Below are 24,707 nucleotides of genomic sequence, written 5' to 3' on the forward strand. Positions count from 1 at the left end.
TGGACATGCTGGTTTGATGGGCCACTCCTGGAGAGGAAGGGGAGGGCTTTCTCTTCCAGCTGCTACCAGTGACCTTACCAAGTGGGATTCCTCCAGATGGCCCAGATCTCCTCTCGCTGACCCTGGCTTATGAGCAAGGGGCTGAAGGGGAGGGCACTGGAACACTCCCCCACACATGCTGATGTAATAAACAGACAATTTATCATTGTGGCAGCTCCTGTCCTAACAGAGCCCTCAGGTGGCTAGCACACGGGAAAGGCTTGTGGGCGGGTTTCCCACAGCACAAGAAGCAAGTTGGAAAGAACATAGGCTGTGCTATACTAGCGCATTGTATGAGCGGCCAATGCCAGCTGCTACAGGAGGTGCAAATCCCTCATTATGCCTCTGATTCTGCAGGACTAGGCTGTGGGGAGTGCGTTTGCTTCCTGACCTCAGCTGACCATCAACTTGTGCCCCGAAGCATGAGGATGGCTAGCAAAGGGTAGAACTCCTGTGTTTACTGCTGGGGTTACCAATGTGTTGCCTTCCTGAGAAAGGGTTCAAATCAGAGATCCCCTGCCCCCTTTGGTGATGGTGATCCATGAGAATTTAGCAGCATGTAAAGAAAAGGGTGTGTGAGGGAGATTGGCATGGGGAACAAGGGAAAAGCCAAGCAGAAATCCGAATGATTTCTCCTTTTTCTGACAGACTGGGGAGGACATTCTTGCAACAAGCTGACCAGGCCTATCTGTGGGAGGTAGGAGGGTGGAATAGTGGTAAGCGAGGGCCACTGTACCTGGCAGTGCTGTGATGTATTCATCAATGCACTAGCCTTTCTCTCCCTAGACCTGGGTAAGGCCGTTAGTGACATGACTTCAATGGGCTGGGCTAAGTCCACAGCAGCGGTTTTCCATGTTACAGAACCACAGGCTGTTTCTGCTTAGGAGAAGCCTGGGACTGGGATAGGTGGGGGACTACAGGTTGGGATGGAGGAGCATTGGCAGAGCTGAGTGTGGAGCCCAGGACTGGAATAGCAGGGGGCTACAGGCTGGCATTGAGGACACTGGCAGAGTTGGCAGGCATGCAATCTTCCCTAGCACCTGCTTACACTCCCCTGTTCTGCCAGCACTTTCAGTCTTGTGAGAAACTGATTGAAATTGACTTATCCTAGAGCCACAGGGAAAAGGCAGCCTGAAGAATCATAGAATCATAGAATATCAGGGTTGGAAGGGACCCCAGAAGGTCATCTAGTCCAACCCCCTGCTCGAAGCAGGACCAAGTCCCAGTTAAATCATCCCAGCCAGGGCTGTGTCAAGCCTGACCTTAAAAACCTCTAAGGAAGGAGATTCTACCACCTCCCTAGGTAACGCATTCCAGTGTTTCACCACCCTCTTAGTGAAAAAGTTTTTCCTAATATCCAATCTAAACCTCCCCCATTGCAACTTGAGACCATTACTCCTCGTTCTGTCATCTGCTACCATTGAGAACAGTCTAGAGCCATCCTCTTTGGAACCCCCTTTCAGGTAGTTGAAAGCAGCTATCAAATCCCCCCTCATTCTTCTCTTCTGCAGACTAAACAATCCCAGTTCCCTCAGCCTCTCCTCATAAGTCATGTGTTCCAGACCCCTAATCATTTTTGTTGCCCTTCGCTGGACTCTCTCCAATTTATCCACATCCTTCTTGTAGTGTGGGGCCCAAAACTGGACACAGTACTCCAGATGAGGCCTCACCAATGTCGAATAGAGGGGAACGATCACGTCCCTCGATCTGCTGGCAATGCCTCTACTTATACATCCCAAAATGCCATTGGCCTTCTTGGCAACAAGGGCACACTGCTGACTCATATCCAGCTTCTCGTCCACTGTCACCCCTAGGTCCTTTTCCGCAGAACTGCTGCCTAGCCATTCGGTCCCTAGTCTGTAGCGGTGCATTGGATTCTTCCATCCTAAGTGCAGGACCCTGCACTTATCCTTATTAAACCTCATCAGATTTCTTTTGGCCCAATCCTCCAATTTGTCTAGGTCCTTCTGTATCCTATCCCTCCCCTCCAGCGTAACTACCACTCCTCCCAGTTTAGTATCATCTGCAAATTTGCTGACGGTGCAATCCACACCATCCTCCAGATCATTTATGAAGATATTGAACAAAACCGGCCCCAGGACCGACCCCTGGGGCACTCCACTTGACACCGGCTGCCAACTAGACATGGAGCCATTGATCACTACCCGTTGAGCCCGACAATCTAGCCAGCTTTCTACCCACCGTATAGTGCATTCATCCAGCCCATACTTCCTTAACTTGCTGACAAGAATACTGTGGGAGACCGTGTCAAAAGCTTTGCTAAAGTCAAGAAACAATACATCCACTGCTTTCCCTTCATCCACAGAACCAGTAATCTCATCATATAAGGCGATTAGATTAGTCAGGCATGACCTTCCCTTGGTGAATCCATGCTGACTGTTCCTGATCACTTTCCTCTCCTCTAAGTGCTTCAGGATTGATTCTTTGAGGACCTGCTCCATGATTTTTCCAGGGACTGAGGTGAGGCTGACTGGCCTGTAGTTCCCAGGATCCTCCTTCTTCCCTTTTTTAAAGATTGGCACTACATTAGCCTTTTTCCAGTCATCCGGGACTTCCCCCGTTCGCCACGAGTTTTCAAAGATAATGGCCAAGAGCTCTGCAATCACAGCCGCCAACTCCTTCAGCACTCTCGGATGCAACTCGTCCGGCCCCATGGACTTGTGCACGTCCAGCTTTTCTAAATAGTCCCTAACCACCTCTATCTCCACAGAGGGCTGGCCATCTCTTCCCCATTCTGTGATGCCCAGCGCAGCAGTCTGGGAACTGACCTTGTTAGTGAAAACAGAGGCAAAAAAAGCATTGAGTACATTAGCTTTTTCCACATCCTCTGTCACTAGGTTGCCTCCCTCATTCAGTAAGGGGCCCACACTTTCCTTGGCTTTCTTCTTGTTGCCAACATACCTGAAGAAACCCTTCTTGTTACTCTTGACATCTCTTGCTAGCTGCAGCTCCAGGTGCGATTTGGCCCTCCTGATATCTTTCCTACATGCCCGAGCAATATTTTTATACTCTTCCCTGGTCATATGTCCAACCTTCCACTTCTTGTAAGCTTCTTTTTTATGTTTAAGATCCGCTAGGATTTCACCATTAAGCCAAGCTGGTCGCCTGCCATATTTACTATTCTTTCGACTCATTGGGATGGTTTGTCCCTGTAACCTCAACAGGGATTCCTTGAAATACAGCCAGCTCTCCTGGACTCCCTTCCCCTTCATGTTAGTCCCCCAGGGGATCCTGGCCATCTGTTCCCTGAGGGAGTCGAAGTCTGCTTTCCTGAAGTCCAGGGTCCGTATCCTGCTGCTTACCTTTCTTCCCTGCGTCAGGATCCTGAACTCAACCAACTCATGGTCACTGCCTCCCAGATTCCCATCCACTTTTGCTTCCCCCACTAATTCTACCCGGTTTGTGAGCAGCAGGTCAAGAAAAGCGCCCCCCCTAGTTGGCTCCCCTAGCACTTGCACCAGGAAATTGTCCCCTACGCTTTCCAAAAACTTCCTGGATTGTCTATGCACCGCTGTATTGCTCTCCCAGCAGATATCAGGAAAATTAAAGTCACCCATGAGAATCAGGGCATGCGATCTAGTAGCTTCCGTGAGTTGCCGGAAGAAAGCCTCATCCACCTCATCCCCCTGGTCCGGTGGTCTATAGCAGACTCCCACCACCAGAAACCAGGAGCCACAGGGTTTGCCAGCAACATTAGCCCTGTAACCAGAGACTTTGGCCATAGAGGGAGGCAGCTCTCAGAGCTCTCAGAGCTAGTCTGGTCACAGAATGGGTCTCTCCAGGCACTGCCTGCCTGCCGCATTGGCTCCTGGGCCGAGCTGTCACTCACCTTTGAGCACAACTCTTGTAAAGCTCCCGCTAGCTTTTTAGTCTCTCCAGAGTCTCCTCTGGGTTTGTCTGGAGCAACTGCTCCAGTGCAAGGCTTGCTGTCCCCCCAGCACCTGCTATTCTCACAGCAGGCTTCTTCCAGTTTACTTTGAAAGAGAAATCCTTTTAAACTGCTAGCTCCAAGGTCTGTGCTGGTGATGGGCTACTTCTGCAACGACAGAGTGAAAAGGCCATTTCCCCAAGATGTGCAATAAACGTGTGGGCCTGACCTTTTTCCTGGTTGTACAACGGGTGTGTTCAGAGTCCCCTAGTGTTGTACAAGGGGTGTGCTCAGGGTCCGCTGGTGTCGTAGGGCGGGTGTGCTCAGGGCTGTAGAGGGTTGACAGCAAGCCTTTAAATTGTCCCTGTGGTGATGGTGCCATCGTGTGGTCGTTTGCAAGATGGGTGCTTTCTTGGGACACCCTCCGTCTCTATTCTTTCCTCGGCTCCCTCGCCAATACTCCCGAGGTCAGATGCTCCTCTGGTGGCCTGGGCAGCGATGAGCGTCCCCTGGCTTTAACTGCCTGCCAGCGCCCAGGTTCCAGCTCTCAGCCCCCCTCTGCCCGGCGGAGATCGGGGCCCGATTTTCAGAAGGGCCGGGCTCCCATTCAGGTACGCGGAGGGGGTTGGGATGGCAAATTGGCAAGCGCCGTGCCCAGCCCTGGCCGTCAGCGCCGCGGCGGGAGCTGCTGGGCACCGCGCTCCGAAGCCTGCGCGTTCCCAGAGCCCGATTTTCAGAAGCTAGGTGCGGGCGCAGGGCAAGGGGCGAGCGCGCTGCGCGGCGGGACATCGGGCTCTTGGGGGGCAGGATCGGGGCAGGCTGGCCCCTGGCTGGGCTCGGGAACCCACACCATAGGCTGGCGGGGTGACCCCCGCCTTCTCCGCGCCTCCCGGTGGGGGACCCGCCGCCAGCGCCATGCGCCTGGAGATGGGGGCCTGGCGAAGCCCCTGCACCCCCAGGCCTTATCTCACGCTGCCGTCGGCTTGACAGCCGCGGCCGGGACTTATCTCCCGCCACTTCCTCTCTCCGGACGCCTGCGCCGTGGGTCGCGCCGCGATGACGCACGGCGCTGGGGGGCGTGGCCGGAGGCGGATGGGCGTGTGGGGCCCGAACGTCCGGGCAGCGGAGGGGGGAGGGGCCGGACATGGCGCTGGCTGAGGCCCGGCCCGGGGGACGATGAATAAGGGCTGGCTGGAGCTGGAGAGCGACCCCGGTGAGGCGCGGGAGGGCCGGGCAGGGCTGTGGGGGGAGCACAGGGTCGTGGGGATCCATGGGGGCGGGGGCTTGTGGGGCTCGCCAAGGGGAGGACCGGTGGCGAAGGGCAGGGGGTGGGGGATGAGCAGCTTTCAGACAGTTAAAGAAAAGGGCTGAGGCCCCCCGAGTGCCTGGGCCCCTCTCTGGTTAAGCCCTAGGTCCTGGCCTCCCACCCGCAGGTTGCAGGCTGGGGCACTCCCTGGGCATCGCTGGTAGACTCCAGCTCTCTCCAGCTGGTAGGACCAGCTCTCTGGGGGGTCCAGAAAATAGCTCCGAGCCAAGGCTGCGAGATGGGCTCCCAGGAATGGAGGGTTGGCGTGGGACCAGGCTTCGAAACCCCAGGAGTGTACTGAAACGGTCACTTTAACTTGCAGTTGATCCAGGCACCTTTAGATGGCTCAGGACGGTAGGTGGATGAGCGAGCCATCAGGCTGCGAACACTGAGGGCATTCCCCACTGTTCTGTGTTGTGATAAAATTATACCAGCGCTTAGGTCAGTGTAATTTATGTCACTCAGGGGGTGGTTTATTCACACCCCCGAGCGACAAAAGTTATGCCAGCATAATTGTCCATGTAGACATGGTCTAAGGGATGGTATCCTTTCAATTCATCATCATCACGTATTGCATCAGCTGCATGATTACTTTGCTGTGACTCAACACTATTCTTTCTCCCCACTGAGGATTCTTGGGAAGATGGAGAGGGAACTTGGGGTCTTCAGGCCATTTGCTTTGAGTTATGTGCCCTGTACTGGTAGCTTCCCCTTCAGAACTTCTAATCTAAAAAGCTCCTGCCCCTGGATGGTGAAGTAACTGCTGAATGCATAAAGTGAAATGAAAGTAATTTTAGAGGTTGCAGATAAATCAGAAGCAAAATGTATGAAGTCAAGACTAGCCTCATCTGCCTACATTGAGCCCTCGCATTGGACTACATGTTCTTGAAGAACAGCCTGGGAGACGTAACGTATCCAGTGTTGTGGCACAAAAGATGGTCAGACTAGTTGATTTGGTGGTCTGCTATGGCTGTAAATTCTATGCGTATGTCTACACTGCAGCTGGGAGGTATAATTCGGACTGCTGCGTGACTGCGACAGTACCAGTGGCAGCTTGGGCTAGCTGCCTAAATACAATCCCTTCAAGGTTTTAAGTACGTACTCGACTGGCTAGCCTGTGTGGGTATGTCTAGCTGAGCTGGGAATTACCCTGCCCAGCTGCAGTGTAGACATACACTTAGGGCTTGTCTACACTGGCAGTTACCAGCGCTGCAACTTACTCACTCAGGGGTGTGAAAAAACACCCCCCTGAGCTCAGCAAATTGAAGCGCTGTAAAGTGCCAGTGTAAACAGTGCCCCAGCGCTGGGAGCTACGCCCCTCGTGGAGGTGTTTTTTTTAGAGCTCTGGGAGAGCTCTCTCTCAGCACTGCGCTGCGACTGCAAAAGACACATTAAAGCTCTGTAGACTAGCCCTTAGAGTCTATGAGGAGAAAGGCCTCCCCGTGTGCTCCAGGGCTTGTATTCCTCAGGGCTGAGTTACAGAAACTGGGGAATTCTTAGCTCAGTTTTGTTCTTATAGTTCTGTCTGCAGCCCTGAGCGCTGTTTATATATAGACCAAAGACCCCCTAAGTCCTGGCTCCTGTCCTGTCCTGTTGTTGGACAAAGACATGCAAATATTGCCCTGCAAATAAACCTGAGGCTGTGGTGTGGAGTGCATCTTTTATATTGTATGCTCAGATGAGCTTTGTTGTAATTGATATGCCATAACTTTTATCTCTTGTGGTTTCAAGGAGAGAATCTTTTTATTAGGCTAGGACATCGTATTAATGTATGTACTACAGTTCTATTACTTTTTGGTCCTTGAATCATTCTTCTAGTTCTTCTCTGAACTCTTTCCAGTTTTTCAACATCCTTTTAAAGTATGAACACCAGAACAGAACACAGTAGTCCATGAATTGTCTCTTTGATGTCATATAGAGATGCAGTAACACCTCCCTACATCTACTTCATATTCCCCCTGCTTAAACACCTGAGGTTCACGTTAGCCTTCTTAGCTACAGCATCACACTGGCAACTCATGTTTGATTGGCTGTTTACCATACTCCACAGTCTTGGTGTCATGGCATTCCAGGATATAGTCTCTCATCTTGTACACGTGGGAAACAAGTTTTCTAGCAGCTGGACCTAGCCTATGGTACTCATTCCCACGAGAGATAAGAATGAAGACACGTCTCATAGCTCTCGGATTTAACTGACAAACTCATTTCTTTGACCTAGCTTTCCCGTAATAAGTTATTCTTCTATTTTCATACAAATATAAATAAATAAAATGTCCTATAAATGAATTAAACTCCTCCTCCTAAAGAGAGAGATGATTTCTCTTTTTAAATGTTGGGAGGCTCCTACTATGATGGAATCATATTACTTCCTAGATAGTTTGGTGGCAGTAATGGGTCAATACCTTGACGTGTAGGTGTCCTCTCCACCACCAGGGCTGAGCAGGAAGATCAGGTGGGGAAGAAGGTCTCCTAAAAATGCTAAACCCCAAATATTTTAAAAATCTCTATTCAGGCAGCATGAGCCAGGAAGCCACTCAGGTAAGAACTAAGGGGCAGTGTCTAGGTCAGGAGGAAAGCTGTAGTGAAAACAATTAAGGCTTGTTATGGTGCATTTTATCACAGTTCCAAACTTATAGTTTCCTTCAAAATTTGCCATGGGAGCCGTACAGCACTAGTCAGAGGTAAGGGGCAGAAGATTTTCTGTCTGCCTTCCATGTAGCCGCATGAACTTCTCAGCCAGAAGTAATCTCTCTGTTTTGTTCCTCTTCAGGTCTCTTCACCCTGTTAGTAGAGGATTTTGGTGAGTACAAGAGCTTTTCTGCAAGATTGGTTTCATCTCTGACATGGGCTCTGGCTCCCTTCTGCTGGTCTCGTCACACTGATTCCTGCTCTCTTTTTTTGTAGGAGTTAAAGGGGTGCAGGTTGAGGAAATCTATGATCTACAAAGCAAATGCCAGGGGTAAGTTACTGACTCAGCAGCACGACTTGCTGAAGTAGATTTAATCAAGCAAAAACTTCTCAGGGCACGTCTACACAGAGTAGTAACACAGACTATGGGGGTGTGATTTCTAAAGGCACTAATATGTCGGCATTAATTGGTTTTGTAGACCCTACTGCGCACTAAAAGTTCCCTGTTTCACATTAATGCAGTGCTGTTCAGTATGAAGTTAACACGTACTAGGGAGCTTTTAGTTCGCACCAGATGTTAGTGTGTTTTAGGAATCACATCCCCATAGTCCACCTGTAGACATGCCCTGAGAGTCTGGGAGCTCCCCTCGAGCAGTTCTGAAGGGCCTGCTTGTCACTATCAGATTTCTACAGTGGTTCATGTCATAGACACTTAATAGGGAAGTTCTGAAAAGTATTTGGTCAGACTTGGGAGGTAGGATGTGTGATCAGTCTTCTTGCTTGGTCAGGAGGAGGTGGAAGGAGGAGGAGTGAGTTAACCCATGGCAGTGCTGTGGGATGGGGACTCCAGGCTGGTACCAGAATAACAGTATGTGTAGACAAAGATCCTGCAGGGTCACAGGGGATGGATTTCAGGGCTGTAGTATTCTTTGTCTTCTCTACTGGCGGAGGCAATTTCAAATCTGCAAACAGTGGCTTGATGGTTAGAAATAAAGTCACCTAAAGTCAGTAAAGCATCTAAGAGTGAGCCACCAGGGCGCTCCCACAAAGCTAATGCCACACCCTGCACAAAAACATTACAATGCAAACCTAGTGTAGAACAGTATGAAATACTGGGTCATCTGATGACAACCCGACTACACTGCGGGACACTGCGAGGCATCCCTCTCCTGCTCTGAGCAGGGGGTTGGACTAGATGACCTCCTGAGGTCTCTTCCAAGCCTGATATTCTATGATTCTCTGATTCCCCGGAGAGTGTGTAACTGCCCCACTCCATAGGGTCTCCTTATTACTGTACTGTGGGTTTCCATTAAATCACAAAGATTACAGACTTGGGTGCTCTCTGAGATGCCTGGCTTGAGTATCAGACTAGGATAATCAGCTGGAGTGTGGGGAACAAGGACAGTGGTGGCACTTCCCAGTAGGATGGAGGTTGGCTTTAATGCCTCTCCTTTTTTCCCCCCACGAATTGTGGTTTAGCCTGAAAACGCCTCTGGTGCTTGACTGACTGGAGTGGCACAGTTCATGTTGATGGAAACCCTTCTAAACTGGCTCAGCTGCTAACTCCACCCCCATTGCATTTCTTTCCCTGCCAGCCCAGTGTACGGGTTCATCTTCCTCTTCAAATGGATCGAAGAGCGCCGGTCCCGCCGGAAGGTCTCCACCCTGGTGGATGAGACATCGGTGATTGACGATGACATTGTCAATAATATGTTCTTTGCTCATCAGGTAGGTTGGCTGGGAGTGGAGGGCAAGGTGTCTCTCAGGACGCCGCTGGGGGTGAGTGGGCAGTGAGGAAGCTTTCATAAGGTGGTATAATCTGTAGCTACCCAAAATGTGGAAGACTTTGGAAGGAATGGTCAATAGGTATGTAGTAGTTACCCCGGTTGGTAGAAAGCATGGTTCTGTGGGGACGGTATACTTAGCCTTTCGCTGATCACTAGTCCTTGTCCCAACTTGTGTTTGGTTTTTATGTTAGTCACCCAGGTGTATTTTGGGACATAATGAAGGCATCAGCTATCTGAGGGGCAGTTGGGAATGGGGACCGAACAACAGAGATTGGGAGATTTGGGAGTCCTGGACAGTGAGGATATGTGAAACTAACACTTTCCCTGGATCACTCCTTAACACATGGCTGTTAGGAAAGGCTGGAGGACTTACTAAGGGCTATGGCGTCTCTTCGGAGCCCAGAATGCTGTGCACAAGGCATGCAGCCTGCCCTGGAGAAAGGGATCAGGAGTTTAACCAGCACTGTGGTCTTGCAGAGCATTGACTGATGTGTTTGGAGGTGAATCGGGAGGGGTGGGGGATGTCACAGCATTTTGGAAGAAAGAAGCTTGAACAAGTGCAACTCCAGCCCCTAAATGTTCTGGAACTGCATTCTCCCATGGTGTCATGTTTTCTGTAGACTTTAATAAATGGCTGTATGTCTAGCTTCTTCCCTTGTCTGCTCCAGGACCTTGCAGCAGGCTGGAGGGGTTGAGGGAATCCAAGTCAGCTGTTACAGCAGAGGTCCAGTCAATCTGCACCAGGTCTGGCCTTTGCTGTGAACAGCTGCTCAGAGGGGTATGGTCTGACTGACCCAGAGACACTGACCGGGACAGGGGTTGTGTTGGTCAGTTTAGTGCTCCAGGCAGCTGTTGTGCTATTTTTCGGCACCAGCTACTGCAGGGTGCTGGGTAACTCCCAGGTGGTGATGCTGAAGTATCATCCTGTTTCTGTTGTTTAACTTGGTCTATTTGCCCTGTAGCTGATTCCCAATTCCTGTGCCACCCATGCCCTGTTGAGTGTCCTCCTGAACTGCAGCAATGTAGACCTGGGGCTGACGCTGAGTCGCATGAAGGATTTCACCAAGGGGTTCAGCCCAGAGGTATGGGGTGGCCTGGGGCGGTGGGGCTTTGGGGGAGCATCTGAGGGCTGCGCCTTGCTATGGGGATCCTGCTCCTTTCCTGTGAGGTTTTTGTAAAGGGATGGCTCCTTAGATAGTCATGCCCTCACCCAAGCTTCTTGTCTCATTCCTCCCCACTTGTTACGTTCTTCCTAATCCTTTCTCCTTACTTCACCCTTAGTCTATCTCCTTTGCTCTTGCCTAGCTCTGTGCTGTCCCCTAGGTCTGCAATATTCTCCATACCCTCTTTAGCCAAGCACCCACCTCTTCAAATACTTCCTCCTTCCTTCCCCACAGTAATGACCTTGGCCGCCTACTCTGGAACTGGTACTGTGTCTTTACCTTGGGTTTGTCTCTCCAGGGCATGATCCATTCTTGTAAAGCCCTGTGTAAATCTGTTAATGAGATGCCCATAGATGAGGGAGGCGTTTCCAGAGACATGGATTAGAGGTGCTGAGTTGAGGGATTCCAGCTATCGCGTCCCTCCACCTCGGGGATTTTTATAGTCTCCCTTTGCTTTTGGCAGAGTAAAGGCTATGCCATTGGGAATGCTCCGGAGCTGGCCAAGGCCCATAACAGCCATGCCAGGTGAGTGTGGATGTCCCCAGCAGCTCTGCTCCCTGGGGGAAGGGTGGTTGCTGCTGCACTGACCTCTCGGATGTGTTGCCTTTGCAGGCCAGAGCCCCGGCACCTGCCGGAAAAGCAGAATGGAATCAGCGCTGTGCGGACCATGGAGGCTTTTCACTTCGTCAGTTACGTTCCCATCAAGGGGCGGCTCTTTGAGCTGGACGGGCTGAAGGTCTATCCCATCGACCATGGTAAGAAGCCCCAGCACCCACAGCCACAGGGATGTCTAGAAAAGACCTTGCCTGTGTGTGACCTCAGGACATGACACTTGCTGTGTATGTTTCTTTGGTGTTGCTGGAGCACATGCAGTGACCACTTGCATCACACCTGACATCTCGTTAGGCTCATTGAATTGACCTTCCTGATGGGCATCTCTGTCTGGCCCCGGGACCAGTCCTATTCAACGTATTCCTCAATGATCTGGAAAAGGGTAATCAGTGAAATAGCAAAATTTGCAGATGATACAAAACTACTCAAGATAATTAAGTCCAAAGCAGACTGTGAAAAGTTACGAAGGGATCCCACAAAACTGGGTGACTGGGCAACAAAATGGCAGATGAAATTCAGTGTTGATAAATGCAAAGTAATGCACATTGAAAAACAACTGACAACTATACATATAAAATGATGGGCTCTAAATTAGCTGTTACCACTCAAGAGAGAGATCTTGGAGTCATTGTGGATAGTTCTTGGAAAACATCCACTCAATGTGCCCCAGCAGTCAAAAAAGCTAACAGAATGTTGGGAATCATTAAGAAAGTGTTAGATAAGAAGACAGAAAATATCATATTGCCTCCATATCAATCCCTGGTATGCCCCCATCTTGAATACTGCTTGCAGATATGGTTGCCCCATCTCAAAAAAGAGATGATATTGCAATTGGAAAAAAGTTCAGAAAAGGGCAACAAAAATGATTAGGGGTATGGAACAGCTTCCATGTGAGGATTAATAAGACAGAGACTTTTCAGCTTGAAAAAGAGACGACTGGGGGGGCGGGGGGGGGGAATACAATAGAGGTCTATAAAATCATGACTGGTGTGGAGAAAGTAAATAAGGAAGTGTTATTACTCCTTCTCGTAACACAAGAACTAGGGGTTACCAAATGAAATTAATAGGCAGCAGGTTTAAAACAAACAAAAGGAAGGTATTTCTTCAAACAACACAGAGTTGTGAAGATGATGTTGTGAAGGCCAAGACTGTAACAGGGTTCAAAATAGAACTAGATAAGTTCATGGAGGATAAGTTCATCAAAGGCTATTAGCCAGGACGGGCAAGGATGGTGTCCCTAGCCTCTGTTTGCCAGAAGCTGGGAATGGGCAACAGGGGATGGATCACTTGATGATTACCTGTTCTGTTCATTCCCTCTGGGGAACCTGGCCACTGTCGGAAGACAGGATACTGGGCTAGATGGACCTTTGGTCTGACTCAGTATGTCTGTTCTTATGTTGTGAGGATCTAAATCTGTTTCCTGTCGATGGGTCAAGCTTTGGGCTTTTTGACTCCAGACTTGTTCCCATTCAGGAAATCATAACTACCTCTGCACTCTTCAGCTAGACCAAGGTTTCAAGGGAGGGAATCTCCTGGCAGAAGGACCGGTGTGCAATCTATCCTGTGAATGGCAAGCATATTCTGTGTGTGTCTTGTTTGTGTATCTGGTTCACCCATACAAATCCCAGACCCAACTGTTGTGGGAGGGCAGAGCAGGAGATGATGCGTTGTATATAGCCGTACACAGCAGAATCGAGCCCTGTTGCATAGACTGGGTAAAGTGAGCCCAAGACAGGATTGATATTGTCTTAGAGACGGGAGTGGGTCCCTATTCCTGGCATGATTTGCTGATGGAACGGACTATTCAGAAGATGCTACTCATCTATGTGGATTGCTGGACCCAGGCAGCGTAGTTGCTGTGCCGGCCCAGTCTGAGTTGGGGATCTTGGCCTGCTTTACTGACGTGCTTTCTCTTGTTTTCCCAGGACCTTGGGCTGAGGATGAAGAGTGGACAGACAAAGCCAGGAGAGTGATCATGGAGCGAATTGGCCTGGCCACAGCAGGGTAAATGCCCAGATGAGCTCGGGGGGTGGCCTTTCCCTCGACACACCTTGGTGTTTGTTTTACAGTGTGACAGCTCAGGGGTGCATTTTAGCAAACAGCAAACTTTTCAGACCTGGATTACTGGGCCCCACGTAGAGGAGAGAGGGTTACTCAGATAGCGCCGTAGAAGCATGAGATGCTTTTCATGTGTAACCCGTTTTGTCTCTTCTGCAATCTGACTAGTTGTCCGAAGAGGCAGGGAAACTGTTCTCTTATTGCAACATCACATTTCTCCGAATAGTGCTGCAGCCAATCAGAATGCAGGAGAAGGGATGGTAACAGTGGATCTTCACTTGCACAGATCCCTAGTCATAGCAAAAATGGAGACCAGTTAGGTGCCTTTTGCTTGACCCTGTTGTTATTGAATTGGGCCTTTTAGGAAGCTTGCAGAGGGGCCCAGCTGTGATCTCAGAGCACCCACAAATGCTGCAGCGTGAGGGCCCAGCACGAGGGTCTGTGTAACTTATGCTCTCGATTACTCAGAACGTTGTTTAGCAGCCACTGGGTTTCCACGTGTGGGAATGTCCTGGCGGGCTCATCGTCCCTGACTGCTGTAGGACAGACAATGATTGTCTGTGATGTGATGTCAGAGCGCATCCTTGTGAATGAGGGACCCCTGAAGTGAATGTTCTGATGCCCATCCTGGGAACAAGAAACCACTCTTCTCCCAGAAGTGTCTGTGGCAAGAATGAATGGAGGCTGGCCTTCCCTCCATTGCCATCTGCCTTAGGAGAGACCTCTGGGCTAACGAAGGAGTGCCCTGGCTGCTGTGTGGCTCAGGAGGTGGGACCAAGTAACCCAAACCTCACGGATTCTGCAGTAGCCCGTGCGTGCGCTGTGCCACCATGCAGCATGAGTGCTTTACACTCTTCCCAATGTGCTGCTGCTTGGATGAATTGTTATGGCTTTGTAACTACCTACCTTGGGCCTTACATGATTCCGCTCAGGGTAGTGTCTGACGCTCCCCAGCACCTCAGGGTGGAGGGAAGGGGGTCTCCGCTTTCAGGAGGGGAACCGCAGTAGTGCAGAGAGGTGAAGTGACTTGGCTAAAAGTCATACTAGAAATCAATAGCAGAGGCAGGCAATGAACCTTACTCCCAAGTGTAAGAATGTCCCTTCCTCCTAGTTACAACTTCTGTGACCCAAACTGTGGTGTTCAAAATTTGGTAGGGTTTTGTCCTCCGTACAAGCTGAGTTTTGATTGCCCCGCAGCTGGCCCTCTGAAAGTAACAGCCCCAGGCTCCCACCCCTGCAGTGCAGTGAGGATGTACCTGCTGGGGCAGGATAGCAGGGGCCATGTTGTGAAGCACAGATGAGGTAACCTGTGACTTATCTGACTTGAAATCATCAATTTGTTCCCAAATACTCACTGACAGCCAATTGGCAGGGCTGTATGTTAAGGAATCTCCTACCCAGCTAGCAACACAGTTGGAGCCCTGCTCGGCCAGTTGGGTTCCTTGTGCCTCATTTATAGGGGAGCACAAATGGAGGAAGATCTGAGGCATGTGGCATAAAAGTCACGTAATGTGCACGACTGTGTCTCTTCTCACACTGTGATAAAGTTAACCGCCCGCTGTTTTTCTGGGTGCTGTGAAGCAGTTCTAGTTGCCTCATGGAATGCTGTGTGGACTATGAGTATATTGGTTTAACCTGCCTTGCTGCCTGGGACCTGCTGTTGCGTGCTGGTGGCATCCAAATGCCCATCAGCGGTTTGTTGGGGCAGCTCCTTCCTCTGGCTCAGCCAAGGCTAACGTGCTGGATGTGGTTTGCCTCAGGGAGCCGTACCATGACATCCGTTTCAACCTGATGGCGGTGGTGCCCGACCGGAGGATGAAATACGAATCTAAGCTGCACATCCTGAAGATGAACAGGCAGACTGTACTGGAGGCCCTGCAGCAGGTAGGAATGGGTGAGCCAGCTGAACAAATGAGCTGGATTTGCCATCAGCCTGTAATTTCTGGCTTCTTGAGGCACTGCCCGGCCCTGCTTTCTCTTTCACTCCAGCCTGTGGGCAGCTTGGCTCCTAGGACATGTGGCAGGAGCACCTTCAGTCGCCCTTTGCTCGTGGTAGGTACCATGCTCTATGCCTCCATCCTGTAGCTGAGCTCAGTGTAGTCCCATGTGGCTGCTTGCCCTGCATAGGCTTTCAGTGCCTTGCCCTGCATAGGCTTTCAGTGCCTTGCCCTGCATTTCCCAGGGTTTGCTCTATTGACCATTTAGCCCCATGGTCATCACTTCTAACCTGGTGGTGTTCCAGCAGGGCAAGCGGCCAGCTGATTCTACTTCCTTTCCTGGCTGCACATGGGTGCTGGGAATTTGGCTCAGCAGTGCGGGTTCATCTGCTTCCCTCCCTTAGCCCTGTGACTTGCGTGACTGGTCCTGAGAAGCATCTGGTTCAACAGTCAGGTGCAGATTGTCTTTTGCTTTCAAGCTTATCCGGGTAACTCAGCCGGAGCTGATTCAGACCCAAAAGTCCCAGGAGTCTCAGCCGGCTGAGGAGTCCAAGCCAGCCAGCAGCAAGGCCTGTCTGGCACTGGAGACGAGCAGAGCGCAGCTGGCCCCGGAGAGCTCGCACCCAGGTATGGGACTCGCTCTGCCGGGATGATAGTCCTGGCACAAAGGCACCCAGCTGTGGCTAGATAACTTGACTCTGGAGTACTGGGTCCCTCCGTGGAATAGGGTGGAGCAGTGCTGGCTTGGCCTTGATTGTTCTGCTCCTAAATACAGCTGTGCATGCTGTCCCAGGGCCCCGGGGCATGGATTTACTCTGGTCTATACCCCCCATGCCTGGATTCAGCATTTGCTGGCCGGTGCCCTGCTGCTGGTAGGGATGTAGCTACAGAATTTGAGAAAGGCAGAACTTACGCCATGCTTATTATTGCTTTTGGCAGAATATTGGGCTGGAGAGGGGCATGAAAGTTCAACTGTTGTTGTGGGGCGGGAAAGAGGTTAAGTAGAGCATCTAGAATCAAAGGAGCTCAAGTCCATCGGGAAAAGCTTTTCTTTGATGTAGGGTGTATGTGTTACAGAGAGCACTGAGGACTCTACCAGCCAGGGCCACCCTGCCTCCGCACAGAGCCTGCCCAACAAATCCAAACTGGTAGCAAAGCCATCTGGGAGCTGCATCAACGGGGCTCCCGCAAACCCCAATCCCATTGTGCAGAGACTCCCAGCCTTCTTGGATAACCACAACTATGCCAAGTCGCCCATGCAGGTACGTGAGGCCTGGCCTTTCTTCCAGTTGGGGGCTGCAGGCCAGAGAGAGCCAGTTTTCTAGGCTGTGCCTCTTAAGCTTCATGAATGAAGTCTTGGGGAAACTTTCTATCCTTCTGGATCCAGCAACTGACTCCACCAGAGTCCAGGGTGAGGTTCCACAGAGCCCCAGGTCTGTCTGGAGGTCTGTAGCACTTCCACAGTTCCTTACGAATGAATACAGGCAAAGCAGGTTGTATACACCAGAGAGAACAAGACACAAATGGAGTTGGGCGCTCTGTTTCCACTGATCTGTTAAAAGGTATCTCTTACGCTGTCCCCTCTGGGGATGCATTTCTGGGTTTTTAGCCTGTTCTGGATTTACATGACCAGATAAACTATGCTCTAGGCACGTTTGTTTCACCTTGTTTCTGTGGGGAAATGGAGGCCAAAGCACTGAGCCCTGGGATCTTTGGTCCTGAGCTTTGATGGGTTCAGTTCTATGTTGAGATCATGTTCGGCTGGACCTTGAAGAGCCCCAGGGCGATTCTGGTCAGCATAGGGGGAGGGGGTGAGAGCCCAGGAGCGAATCTCTGAATTCCTTCCCCTAGAAAGGGGCCACCCCTGGGCTGCGGGTAGGGATATGACGCAGCCAGCCTCAGGCCTGCGTTGAAATGTCTTTGCCCCGTTTCCAAGGAGGGCTGACTGTATGTGATCCCCTGCCCAGGATGGGCCCTTCAGGCAGCGAATGGGTGTGTTTTGCAGGAAGAGGAGGACCTTGCAGCGGGAGTGGGCCGTAGCCGGGTTCCGGTCCGTCAGCACCAGCACTACTCCGATGATGAGGATGACTATGATGAGGAGGAGGAGGAGGAAGTTTGTAACACTGCGCCTGCCATCAGGTAATGGATGGAGCTGAGATCTCAGGCTGCTGGGAGCGTAAGACCTTCTTTTGCTTAAGCAGAGCGTGCCACCATCAGGGGGCGAACCCCCCCTCCCCCCCCCCCCCCCCCCCCCCCCCCGAGTTCCCTAGTGCAGACAGGTGAGGCGGAGGATGCCCTAGGGAAGTGTTTCACCAGGTAGATGACCAGTCGCTCCAGCCAACCAAGATCTCCTGTGTTGGCTGGGTGCGAAGGCAGACCTAGCAGATGGAGTGCTTGCAGCGGGGGTGTCCTGAGCACAGACTGGCTTGCGAAAGAGGCTCTGCGGGATATTCATCCAGCCCCGGTCAGTTGATCTCTTCATCTAGTCTGTGCTTAAACCACACCTTGCTGGGGGTTATCTCCAAGCGTGCCTCACTGAGTCAGCTCATACCAGCCTCCTGCAGCGTGCTGCGCTCCTGGGGCACTGTGGCGGGGGAGTGTGGCAGGGTGGGGACTAGCGCTCTTACTTGGATCTTGTTGGCTGTAAAGGAGGCCAGTGCTGTGCTTGAACGATGATCAGTTTCAGGAATGTATAGGGGAAGGATGACCTTGCCTGGGGCAAATGGCTTACATACAAATTTTCAAGGCTCAACTAATTTTGGGTGCACAACTGGAGGCACCTGAGCCCTGGCTCCCCGTTGCCCTTCATCTTGTACAGTCGCTTACCCCAATGCCCAGTGGGTATGAAACGCTCCCATTCTGAATCAGGATCCCGGAGCCTGTCTGTCAGGGCTGGGAGCCCCCAGAGCTCCCACTGATGTCAGCGACAAGTGCAGGTGTCCAGCCACTCTGAGAATTGGGCCCTTTGGGCTGACAAGGTGAGCACTCGGAATTCGTCGATGGCTTTGAAAGCTTTGCGTTGGGCCCCGTCCATGAAATCCGGATGATGGCTTAGAAAGGTGTTGGGAGGCTAAATCCATGATTTGTGGAGGCATTTGAGATCCTCAGAGGGAAGGGAGCAGAGAAGTGCGAAGTGTTATTTGCATGGTGGAAATGGCTTATGGTGAGTTCCAAACCGGTGACGCCCGTAAATGAGACGGAATGACATTGTGACCGGCCCATTGCATTGCGAATCAGTGATGCCTCCCTGGAGCGGGAAAGTGAAAAAACAGATTCTGGCCTTGTCTACGCTTAAAATAGAGCTTCATTGTAGACAGTACCTACATTGATGGGAGGGGTTCTCCCGTCAACCTAACTCTGGCTACGCTGGGGGTTAGTTGGTTTAACTGCGTCGCCTGGGGTGTGGATTTTCACATAGTTAGACCAACCTACTTTCCTAGTGTAGACCAGGCCTTCTGTGTGTGAGTCCACACTGCCGCTGTCGTTGTTTGTAGAGCGCTGGGTGCTGAGTAGGTCCCTACCCTGAGCTGCTAACACTCCTGTTCCCATGTCGGACGCTTTAGAGCCTGAAGGCTGAGCTGATCAGTGTGTGTCTTTAGGAAGCCCTCAGCTGTGCGGGGCAAAGCACTTAATAACCTTTCCAGTCATGTGAGCGGTGATGTTTCCTCCATTTCCCCAGCTTGCCATGTTCCACTGGACCAGGCTCGGAGTGATCTGAACTCCTGGAGGTGCTTCAAGCATTGCTTCTGTATTCTGTGTCCTAGCTAATTGCCTGTGAGTGCTGGGGGCTGTAACATGTCGGCTGTTCCCAGCTGTTGGGATGCCGGACCTGGTGCCGCTTGTCGCTCCTCCTTGCTATGTGTGCCTGATCTCCTATTCTGTGTCCTTGGGCAGGTATAAGAGGAAGGGGCAGGGGAAGCAGGAGCTTGTGGCCGGGGCAGCAGACAGCCAGCTCTCAGTCCTCCAGCCTAACACCATCAACGTTCTGGCGGAGAAACTCAAGGAGTCCCAGAAGGACCTTTCCATCCCCCTCTCCATCAAGACCGGGAGTGGGGGCGCCACCGTAGCCGTGGTTGCCCATTCACAGCCCTCCCCCACACCCAGCAACGAGAGCACGGACACTGCCTCGGAGATCGGCAGCGCCTTCAACTCCCCGCTGCGCTCCCCCATCCGTTCGGCTAACCCTACCCGGCCCTCCAGCCCCGTCACCTCCCACATCTCCAAGGTGCTCTTTGGGGAGGAGGACAGCCTGCTGCGCGTGGACTGCATGCGGTACAACCGGGCTGTGAGGGACCTGGGGCCCATCATCAGCACCGGCCTGCTGTGCCTCACCGAGGAAGGGGTGTTTTGCCCTCTTGCCATCACAGGTAGGTGGTGGGGAGGACCACAGTCTTTCTGAGTGGGAGATGAGGGACCCAGGGCTCTCCCATGGCTGTAGGCTGAAGTGAAAGACCTCGGTTCTGCCATGGGTGAGAGGGCAGGATGCTGGGCCCTCAGATGACCAGGAAGGGATGGAATGTTGCTTCTATCTGGATGCCGAGGTGGGGGGCAGCATGTCCCTTGGCGCAGGGAGCAGGTGTTAGCACATGGCCATGGTACCTAACTCTTTCTTTCCTGGTGTGCCCAGACGATGGGAAAAGCTCCCCTCTCTCCAGCAAGCAAAGAGAAGAGACCCAATCTGCTGTCAGAGTGGACGAGAAGGAGGCAAGCGAGTCAACTGACAGCAAAGAGAAGATTGCTCTCTGCAGGCCCAGCGATCACCCTTGCGGGGAGAAGTATTCTCCCAAAGTGAGTGTCCTGCCAGTTCTGCTCTGAGTGAGGCAGCAGATCCACGGAGCCAGGGTCCTGCTTTCGCGGCTGGGGGCACAGCCTCTCTGCCAGAGGCCTCAGGAGCTGGTTGCTGTGGGCAGGTAGCAAGTGCAGTCATTGGAGTAACCATTGTGTGCCAGGAGTCCGGTTTCTTTGCAGCCTGCTCCTTGCAGTTTGGTCTCTGTGGAAGCTCCTGCCTGTGCTTTAACCCCAATCTTTCAGTCCACCAGCCTTGCCACCTTTATTCCCTTAAATTGGTACTGGTGAAAGGTGCTGGCCTGCGAGCTGTGGACACTGAGCCTGTTTATCTCCCAAGCTAGCAGCACCGGTGCAGCTACCGTACCCTGACCTCCTGAGGTGTCGCTGTCCGTCTCTGGGAATGGGAGGGCAGGCCAGGCTTTGCCACTCGCTTCATCACAGGGACACGTGTCCGCTAGGAACTGGGCCAAGTCCACCAGCTGATTTCATACAGTGCCCAAATGTCTGTTGGCTGCTTACTGCCCCTCCTAGAGGTGAAGAGCTGTGTGTGCTGGTGCCAGTGCCTTGCGCCATCCTGGCACCTGTGCTGTGCTGTGCTCTTGCTCCTCAGACCCTGACGTGCTGGGACTTCCCATGCGAGATCCGCCACGCTGACTGCCTGGGCTCTTGGCAGTCCCAAACTCTATTGCAGTTAAATGGAACTGCATCGATCCCTTAGGACTGCTTCTAAGGCTGCTGTCCAGCAAAGCCCTGTGGCTTGTGAGAGGAGCCCTTTCCGTCTGTTAGTTGGAAGACAGGGCTTGGTATTGGCACGCCTTGCTGTGTCAACAGCTCCCAAGCCTGCACTTTCCCCTGCTTGGGACAACGTGGCTTGGAGCTGCGTGGCTGGTTCACCGGTTGTACTGATCTAGGGAGGCTGCTTGGCTGTGGTGGCAGCAGGCGTTACGGGAGGTCTTCCCTGCACATTCTCCCTGGCACTGAGCCGCAGCAGGGACAGGGTGGGTCATGTTCTCTCTGCTTGGCTCTGCCAGGAGCTGCTGGCACTGCTGAAGTGCGTGGAAGCCGAGATTGTGAACTATGAGGCCTGCCTGAAGGAGGAGGTGGAGAAGAGGAAAAAATTCAAGGTGCGCTGGCTGATTGCTTATTTGGGTCCCTTAGGAGGCTAAACCAAGCTACAGCCCCAGGTGAAATGCTCTTTGCACTGGCATATAGAGAGAGGACTTCTTTAGATAAGGCCTGGGGAGAGGAAGGAATGGTCTCTGCCACCCCTCTCCTTCCAGCTAGGAAGGCTTCCTGACCGAGATGACAAAGTCTGGTCAGGACAAACAAACTGCCTGAGCGGCATTAAAAACTTTGGGGATGCTGAGTGAGCAGCGCAACTGAACTGAGGCTGAAACCTGCCTGGCTGCGTAGCAGAATTCCTCCACCCTCCCTGCTCAGTTACTTTTGATCTCTACTGCACTTCCCTGAGGGCACATGGCTTACCGTGTAGGTCTGCAAAATAGAACTGGAGCAAATCTCTCCTTGCCTGACAATCCCCTTTAGATACTCCTTGGATACCGCCACCTTGACCGTGTTTTTCCCTGATCCCTCCTGTCTGAGCCCATCAATACAGGCAGGAGTCACGAGCTAGGTTTGGGGTGTTAGCTTAGAACCCAAACCAACCCAGGCTCCTGTCTCTAGGGATGGGTTCAGGTTCTGGGCTCTGTTGGCTGACTGCTCCGGGAAAGTAGCTGTTCACCTTGAGTTTTCTCTTCCTTCACCTCTTTGCAGATAGATGACCAGAGAAGAACCCACAACTATGATGAGTTCATCTGCACCTTTATCTCCATGCTGGCTCAGGAAGGTGAGGCTGGCTGCTTCCTTGCAATGTGGGTGTGGGGAGGCTTGGAGCTGCTTGGTTTCATAACCCCTTGGAAGCGGCATGCCCACTTGCCTGTCTGAAGATGTGGAGTTGCTGAGGGGTTGCCCTGTTGTCGCACTTCACTGGAGCACATCAGCTGCTTCTGCTGGGGATCCTATCACACTGCTGCCACATTGAAAGGTCCACTCGAGACTAACTCATGGTCTCTTGGCGGGAGAAAGGCCCTGAGCAAGGGAGCAAGCGTGGGGGCTGACATTCCTACACCTCCCTGGAAAGCATGGGCCTTTTGCTCTGGTACCTGAGGACTTTGTCCTAGAATGAACTGGGAAGCCAGTGTCCAGGGTCTCCAGCTTAGAAAGGGTCAAGATTAAGTTGCTGGTATAGGAATCCTAAAACTGGGCTGGGGCTGTTACGTAGGGGGTTAGATGAACTCACTAGGGACAATGTGGTGTCAGGTGTCTATGTTCCACCCTGAGAGACTTCTGAGCCAGTTCTCCGGTGTGTCTGCTCTCCCTTGCAGGAATGCTGGCCAGCCTCGTGGAGCAGAACATCTCTGTCCGCAGACGCCAAGGAGTCAGCATTGGGCGTCTCCACAAGCAGAGGAAGCCGGATCGCCGGAAACGCTCCCGTCCGTATAAAGCCAAGCGCCAGTAGTTACATCCTTGTGGTCAAGAGGGGGAGCGGAACTCTGCGCCCACATGGCTCGTGCTAGCATCTACAAGCACTCGGCTGGACCAGTCGCCCTGTGCCCAGGGGAGATGGACCCAACAAGAACCCTGGGACTGGGTCCTTTCTGCTCATGTCCTCAGTGGTGTTGGGAATAGAGGTGGAGGTTTCAAACAGAATTTGGATTTTATCAGCCCCAGCCTGGGCACCCTGGGAATGGGCACTCCGTGCAGCAGTGAAGGGCAGGTTCTAGGGTCAGTGCTACAGAGGCACTTGGATCTACTAGGCAAGTGTTCCAGGCTGCTCTGCATATTCCATGGCATTCTAGCCCAGGACTGATGGAAAGGCAGCTGCAGCTGGTATGAGGATACTGATGGGTGTCTGTGCTGGCCACCTCGCATCATCCAGCATCCAGGCCTTCAGCACTACACTGCTCTGGGACATTGATATCAATTTTCTATTTCACAAATGTTTATTTTGTGGTTCTGACCAACGTTGCCAGCATCCTCCCTGAGTAAAGCTGGCTCCCTGATGGCCTGTTCTGGGCTATCTCTGGTCTGTAGTGACATGCCTGAGCTGCTGCTGTCCTTGTGTTAGTCATGCTGGGCTGCTCACCTCTGAGCGTGCCTTCTGGGGGTTAGCGCTGTGTGTCTCTCTGTCTGTAGCCCATCACCTGCTGGGTGTGGTAGGATTTCCCCTGAAGCTGTCCCATGCTTACCCACTGTCCCTGCTCTTGCTGGGTTAGCTTGGCCCAGCCACACTCCTTTGGTCATGGGTTCCAGCTGTGATGGAGATCACTGCAGTCGCATGCTTGTGCTGCTGGTGCTAGGCAGTCAGTGCAGCACTCAGCCTAAGTGACTTCACGGCAAGGCAGCCGCTGGAGGAAGCTCTAGTTCCTGAGCTGGTGTCATTCCATGCTGAGATTAGGCCCTCACTGCACCATGCTTCAGTCCCAGGGGGAAGGGCTGCAGGGGCAGCTTTTGTTTAATGGCCTTCCACTAACTTCAGTGCCTAACTCAAAACAAACCATGAAGCAGCTGGGCAGGAACCCTTAGTGAAACACACCAAACCCTTCCACAGCGTTTCTTCTCAGGCAGGGATGTCTGGCCTTTGAAGGGCTTATCCCTGGAAACAGTTTTAAAAAGAGGGCTGAGGTGGAGAGCTAGCTCTGCCCCAGTCACCGGCATGAAGAATTGCTGCTATGCCTATTGAAACAGAAGCCAGGGTGCTGCAACTAGAAGGAGCTAGTGCCCACAGCTGCTCTCCCCTCTGCCCAAGGCTGGACTCTGGCTCATGCCTGACTGAGTGAGAGTTTTCCCACACAGGGGCTAGGTTACCTTTTTATACTGTCACAGACTGATAGGCAGGCACGCCTATCCCCCCAGTGACCCTGTGAGCACTGCTGAAAGAGGGTTTCTCCCTCCAGCCCCAGCAGCAGCGTTCAGGCTTGTCTCTTGAAGGGAACATAGGGGCTTGAGTACCTCCCCTTGAATGGCTGGCCTGGCAGCTAGCCACTGCCTCCTGCAAGGGAAGGGCAGAGGAGGGGGGTGATGCAGGTGAAAGCAGACCTCCCTCAGGGAAGAACTGGATTGACTAAGTATCCCGGTTTGTACAGAGCTTGACTGTCGAATGAAACCATTGCTGGTCCTTGTTGAGGGTAAGATCCCTCGGTCTCTGGCTGTGTCTAATATCATATGCTGTAAATAGCAGCCCTGTTGGAAAGAATAAAGCTGTCCCATAGCACATGGCTGTTTTGGGAAGGGATGGTTAACAGAGGCTGTGGGGTGCAGGCTGGGTACATAGAACACTGTGAAGGGGAGTGTTTGGACAGAAATATAAAAGCAGTCAGTGCAGCAGGTAGAATATCAGCAGCCACAACAATTGCATCCGGCCTAATCTGCTCTAGTCAGTTACCAGCCCCTGCTGTGGGAACCATGCTGGTCTCTGCATTTCCTGGCCCCTTGACTTGA

The 24,707-nt window shown here is 52.2% G+C and overlaps 1 protein-coding gene across 4 annotated transcripts; it reads left to right on the forward strand.

Moving 5' to 3' along the window:
* The first annotated feature begins 4,322 nt into the window (after positions 1–4,322).
* BAP1 (BRCA1 associated protein 1) lies at positions 4,323–24,480 on the forward strand. Of its 4 annotated transcripts, none has more exons than XM_043550693.1 (17): positions 4,323–4,539; positions 8,005–8,034; positions 8,139–8,193; positions 9,458–9,590; positions 10,612–10,731; positions 11,276–11,337; positions 11,425–11,567; positions 13,350–13,428; positions 15,243–15,366; positions 15,899–16,046; positions 16,497–16,681; positions 17,425–17,558; positions 19,314–19,786; positions 20,047–20,207; positions 21,239–21,331; positions 21,981–22,053; positions 22,592–24,480. In XM_043550693.1, the coding sequence occupies exons 4-17, from the start codon at positions 9,573–9,575 to the stop codon at positions 22,723–22,725; spliced, it is 1,947 nt and encodes a 648-aa protein (XP_043406628.1). In that variant the 5' UTR covers positions 4,323–4,539; positions 8,005–8,034; positions 8,139–8,193; positions 9,458–9,572; the 3' UTR covers positions 22,726–24,480. The 4 variants fall into 4 exon arrangements, 3 of the variants coding, with proteins under 3 accessions (XP_043406628.1, XP_007061899.2, XP_037759969.1); XM_007061837.4 differs by lacking the exon at positions 4,323–4,539 and adding an exon at positions 4,992–5,141; XM_037904041.2 differs by lacking the exon at positions 4,323–4,539 and adding an exon at positions 5,277–5,588.
* The last annotated feature ends 227 nt before the right edge of the window (positions 24,481–24,707 follow it).

Source organism: Chelonia mydas, chromosome 7 (genome assembly GCF_015237465.2).
Source record: "Chelonia mydas isolate rCheMyd1 chromosome 7, rCheMyd1.pri.v2, whole genome shotgun sequence".
NCBI lineage: Eukaryota > Metazoa > Chordata > Testudines > Cheloniidae > Chelonia > Chelonia mydas.

Bases quoted from the DNA above. Each gene is read 5' to 3' on its own strand.
- BAP1 (XM_007061837.4), top strand. From the start codon at position 5,105: ATGAATAAGGGCTGGCTGGAGCTGGAGAGCGACCCCG. The intron at 16,682-17,424 runs GTACGTGAGGCC...TGTGTTTTGCAG, and splicing joins ATGCCAAGTCGCCCATGCAG to GAAGAGGAGGACCTTGCAGC. The intron at 20,208-21,238 runs GTGAGTGTCCTG...TGGCTCTGCCAG, and splicing joins GGGAGAAGTATTCTCCCAAA to GAGCTGCTGGCACTGCTGAA.